The sequence below is a fragment of the Limulus polyphemus genome, unplaced genomic scaffold (genome assembly GCF_000517525.1).
Source record: "Limulus polyphemus unplaced genomic scaffold, Limulus_polyphemus-2.1.2 Scaffold675, whole genome shotgun sequence".
Taxonomy (NCBI): Eukaryota; Metazoa; Arthropoda; class Merostomata; order Xiphosura; family Limulidae; genus Limulus; species Limulus polyphemus.
The window spans coordinates 146,709-152,541 of NW_013666285.1; the positions used below are offsets into that span (position 1 = coordinate 146,709).

The 5,833-nt window shown below is 36.1% G+C and overlaps 1 protein-coding gene across 4 annotated transcripts in view; it reads right to left on the bottom strand.

Moving 5' to 3' along the window:
• The window catches only part of LOC106459884 (ubiquitin-conjugating enzyme E2Q-like protein 1), a 54,764-nt gene that overhangs the window by 25,249 nt on the left and 23,682 nt on the right, over nucleotides 1–5,833 (bottom strand). For all 4 annotated transcript variants that reach the window (XM_013919556.2, XM_022386456.1, XM_022386458.1 and 1 more), the window contains one exon: nucleotides 2,090–3,037. In XM_013919556.2, coding sequence (XP_013775010.1) covers nucleotides 2,114–2,932 — 819 coding nt within the window. In that variant the 5' untranslated portion in view covers nucleotides 2,933–3,037 and the 3' untranslated portion in view covers nucleotides 2,090–2,113. The remainder of the gene's footprint in view (nucleotides 1–2,089; nucleotides 3,038–5,833) is intronic.

Consider the following 5,833-nt stretch of genomic DNA (forward strand, 5'->3'; position numbering starts at 1 on the left):
CCCCCGACGGCTGAAAGGTCGAGCATGTTTGGTGTGAGAGGGATTCGAACCCGCGACCCTCAGATTGCGAGTGCCTTAACCACCTGGCCATATATATATATATATGTTTATATAAACTGTAATTCAGGTAGTTTCACTTCAAGATAAATACGTATAACAAAAAGTTTGATACAAAAAGGAAATTATTCAAGTTTTATTTTGTATATATATATATATATCGTTTCTAGTTGCTTTCAATTACAGCATTACTTGTGGATAAAAAGGTCCTGAGACAACCAACAAAACACAGTGTATGTTATATATGTTTATTTTGTTTTATTGTAGCTCATGTTTGATATTAAATAAACATTACATACTTAACCAATCACATATATTTTATGTTACTAGTGACTCATCCTATGCTAACTTTGTCCAATCGCGTTTTCTATATCGAAATAATACACGTTTTTTTTTGTTTTTTTTACATTGCTTATTATGAACATTCACTGAAAGAAATTCGGGTTTGAAGTAAAAAATAAAAAAAAAGGCAAAACAGGTTTTGTTTTCATATTCATTGTAACAGATGTTAAAGGAGCTTATGGTTCATTAATGTAATCTTGATTAACTTGGTCGCCAATTCGAATCCCTGTCACTGAACATGCTAGCTCTTTCAGCTGTGGGGCGTTATAATGTAACGATAAATCACAGCAGTTGTTGGCAAGAGTAGTCCAAGAGTGGGCGATGTTGACTAGCTGCCTTCTCTCTAATCTACCACTTCAAAATTAGGAACGGCTGCTCGAGTAGTTTTGCGCGAAATTCCACAAACAAACAAAACACCTGAATCTTGTTCATAGTGAGTATGAATACTAGTCAAACTTGACTTAAGTAAAATATTTACGGGACTGTAAAATATCATTATTTTCAAGGTAAGTATAAAATTAGTTTCTAAAAAAATAGAAAAAACTTATTTCATAACAAAATAATCAATCTAACATTTACATTAAAAACAAACATGCTTTAACGTTTCGTTACACATCAGTGAAATATATTATTTTTATATAACTATACAATATCTTCAAACTTACGTGATTGAATGATAAGTCTGAAATATTCTAGGTCTTGTTTGTAAGGCATAACTTTTTCATGATCAAGTTCAATCTCCCTTAGCTAACGTATGTTTTTAAACAAAACTGATTGTTGTATAAACTTTCTTCCAAACCAAAACAGCCAATTCTGCTTGTCTGAAGCAAATTCCTGTTTTCACCTAGTCACCAAGTTTTCAGACAAACTTTCTTCCTAACCAAAATAGTCAGCCATACAAGCCTGAATCAATTTTTTTATCCTTAACTGGTTATATACAAACTTTCTTTCTGAACAAAATAGTCAGCTACACATGTCTGAGCCAAGTCTTTATACTTACCTGGTTGTATACAAACTTTCTTTCTAAACAAAATAGTCAGCCACACATGTCTGAATCAAGTCTTTATACTTACCTGGTTGTATACAAACTTTCTTTCTAAACAAAATAGTCAGCCACACATGTCTGAATCAAGTCTTTATGCTTACCTGGTTGTATACAAACTTTCTTTCTAAACAAAATAGTCAGTCCCAAATGTCTGAATCAAGTCTTTATACTTACCTGGTTGTATACAAACTTTTTTTCTAAACAAAATGTTCGCCCACAAATGTCTGAATCAAGTCTTCATCTTTACGTGGTTGTATACAAACTTTCTTCCCTGCCAAAATAGTCGGCCACACGTGTCTGAATCAAGTCTTTATTTTTACCTGGTTGTGTACAAACGTTCTTCCTAACCAAAATGATCAGCCTCAAATTTTTGAAGCAAATCTTTATTATAACCTGGTTGTATACAAGCTTTCTTCCTAACCAAAATACTCAGCCACACACGTCTGAATCAATTCTTTATCCTTACGTGGTTGTATACGACCTTTCTTTCTAACCAAAATAGTCAGTTTTATTTGCTTGAAGCAAATTGTTATTCTTACCTGAATGCAGGCAAACCTTTTTAATTGATATATGTCAAATCAACCTTATTTGTATGAAACAAATCTTTATCTAGTTGCAGGACGAAGAAAAAATAATGAACCTTACCAGGCCGTGGGACGAATTTTCTTCCTACCCGTCTGACATAGGAGGTGTGACCCAACCGTACTTGTCGTGAGTTTTTACTAGACTACGAAAGGACGCTTCTGCTAATTTTCGACTAAATTCCTTCCCGATCTTACACTTCCGAGGAATTCGTCCTTGCCCTTTTACTAAACTGGCGGAGAACTGCATGATCACAGCCTCCACGGTGTAAGCACTGGCCCATCCACGTGGGGTCAGGAGTTCCATACATATTGCCCCGCCGTCCATTACAAAACCTTTCTCTATGAGCGGGGAAATAACGCGCATAAAAGGCGGGGCGAATGGAAAAGTATCTGGAAACGTGACATTGAGAAGAACGTATGTCGTCCCTGTCTCTTGCATGTCCTTATAAAACGCAGACTCTGGATCAATCTGGAAAAGCTTAATGTTCCATTCGTACAAGTTGTCGTCCACTAACTCGGCGGAAAACGGGGGCTCTTTAACACTTTGAGATGTTTTGCAGATCTCGTGGAATTCTTTCATAAGCCTCCGCGTTCTGATGGCGTGACTATTTTTCGTTACAGTTTCGGTGAGGGCGCTGCTGCTGTCTTTACTACTACTGGAAGACGACTTAGACTTAAAGAACCCATTAGACGAATGGCTGCGATGTCCTTTTCTAGCTGCAGATGCGCCATCTGCTGGACTGACTTTGGAATCACGGCGGGAACTTCGTGGACTTGCACAATGATTCAGGAATCTTCGAGTAGATGTTGGGTGTGTAGGGGAGCCACTGTCGTGCCTAGTTCTTTCTCGGTCCTCTCCACCTCGTTCCGAAGAACGGAAAAGTTTTTTCAAAGCAGTGGCCATATTAGATTTTGCAGCTTACGTCAGCACATGCTCAATAGTAAAATTTCAGTGGTACCTGGTCGCACCGCTAGCTTTGCTTTCTTTCTCTTTCTCAAGGGGGCGTATCTGTTAACCAGAAAAAACAGTGTTTTATATTTAAAATCGATTCAAACTAACAGAAACGAGTAACTTGAAAACATTTTGTAAACGAATATTTATCTTACAAACTAAAAACTTTGTCACACCAACTATCTCAAACCGTTAAATTTGATCCATTATCTGAAAACAAAGTTGCATCAAGGAATACTTGTTGCAATTCTTTCCATTGTTCGCAAAAAACTTCAGAAGAACGATTGAAGTAGAAGTGGATTGTGATACTGACACTTCTTGGCATTAAGTACCAGATTTTTTTCTTTATATTTACTTACATAAACCTTATTGGTATATCTAGTTTCACGAGTTTGGATCGAGCCTTTTCTATTCAGGTATACTAAAGGATTAAATCTACTTCAATATAAAAGAGTTGGTGCTTATGACGCAAGAGCTGGAGTCACTAGTGTTAGCGTGCACTACGGCATTGAGTTGTTCATGAGCTTAGTTTCATGGGTTTTGCTTCTACTAAATCCAACTGCAGGATAATCGAAAGAGATACGTCTACCTGCTAATGGATCTGTCAACCAAAAGTTATATTCAGCCGTTCTCCAATACGACTAACCTGCTAATGGATCTGTCAACCAAAAGTTATATTCAGCCGTTCTCCAATACGTCTACCTGCTAATGGATCTGGCAACCAAAATTATATTCAGCCGTTCTCCAATACGTCTACCTGCTAATGGATCTGTCAACCAAAAGTTATATTCAGCCGTTCTCCAATACGTCTACCTGCTAATGGATCTGTCAACCAAATGTTATATTCAGCCGTTCTCCAATACGTCTACCTGCTAATGGATCTGTCAACCAAAAGTTATATTCAGCCGTTTTCCAATACGTCTACCTGCTAATGGATCTGTCAACCAAAAGTTATATTCAGCCGTTCTCCAATTGCTTCATTAATGTCTGAATTCATTGTTATCTTGCGGTATGATTCACACATTCCAATCAGAACTATGGACATAGCTGTGTTTGCATAGACCTTTCCTGTTCCGGATGTTTATTTACAAAATGGTGGAACACTTTATTGAAGCAATGAAGTTTATTGAAAAACAGCCCATTTGTGGAATATAAACTTGTCTCAGCTCTTTGGACGCCCCATTTAACCTACTTTGAAAAGTTTTCCAAACATGTCAATTTCGACGAAATCTACTTTCAACTATCTTCTCCAATTTGACCTTAGAGTACAATGCACTCAGAAACAACCGGAGAGCGGCAGAATATAACGACTGGACTATTCGGGTTAAAGCTGTACTATAACAAATGTAATTCAGTCTCCTTAGGAGTATCGAACTCCTCACGTTCACTGGTAAATATCCGATACATAATTGATATATGCAGTCTTACTGAGAAAAACAAATCAATATGTAATGATTTTTCAGTGTAATGAAAGATGTTTTATTTTGAATAGGTAAGATGAATCTTTAAATCGACACAATCCATTCGTGCAAGAAAAATTGAGCATATCTCATCAGAAAACGGGATTTTTTATTTATTAATATAAAAGTAACCGTAGAAAGCTAAATAACGGCTGAAAAGGTGCGTGAATTATTAGTGATGTTTAGCAGGAATTGCATCATATAACAACAGGATTAGATGAGCTGTTGACAAAGTGTACTTTGATGAAAACAAAAGCCACCCCGAAAGACATATACTACACGTATAATATAAAATAAATCATGCAAAACATTAAAAACTTTATAAAAGAGAAGGCAGATATCATGTATTTGTATCTTATTTCAAAGCTATTAAGGCTGTCTGCTGCCGTTTCTAATTTTGAACAACTGACTAGAGCGAGGACAGCCAGTCAGCAGCATCCATCCACACACCATCCGCAGCTTGAAGTGGGACGATAGTTATTTTGTAACACACAAATTCCAAATTCAGAGCTCTACGACAGGGCCAACCTGTACCATGAAATTTATATGAGCGCGAAGGCCACATATCGAACACATGTGTTCTAGGTGTTATTTACTTATCACACTGTGAACAATTGTTAAAATATTCAAATTTTATCTGACAGACACAAATATGATAAGAGTGTAGTTGTAGTAAACTGTAGTGGTTGTCGATTGTCTCACAACACGGCGGTTTTTACTGCCCTCTAGTGGACGTATCTGTGGCTATATTTAAAATATTGTCTCAAACTGACGACATTGGCCAAAGCACACTTTGAAAGCTCGTAAAGACAGATAAAGGACAGACTATATAAATCCTTCACCACAGGTGGATACCTGTTTGTGACTTGATATCGACAGAAATATTGACAGCAAAAAAGCGTGCCGTTAAAAAAGCTACAAAGTACTTGTCATGCTATTATTTTTTTCAATTGGTATATATACGTTTATAAATATAACCGTAAGGAGCACACAAGCTTTTGACTTAACATCATGACTAATTGATTTTACTTAAATCCTAAATATTATTTTCCATTCTTCACGTGTTTTTTTTTCACTTAATTTGTTATCTAAATTAAAAAAGCCTTTGTACACAATTGTTGTCTTTTTCTTTTAGAAATTCAGAAATGCAATATCAAAATAATATTTTTTTTTCAAAATTACATTGTTTTTGACAAATTATGAAAATATACGTTCTTTTAATATTTGCTCTGCGCATGAATTATTTCTGTACCCAAGTCGTGAAACAGCAAGTCATTAGAATAAATTCTAAGGTTTGTATATTTTAGCGCAAAGCGATATAATAGGTTATCTGCATTTTGTCCACCGCGAGGAACAAACTCCGGATTGTAGCGTTGTAAATCTTTAACCTACT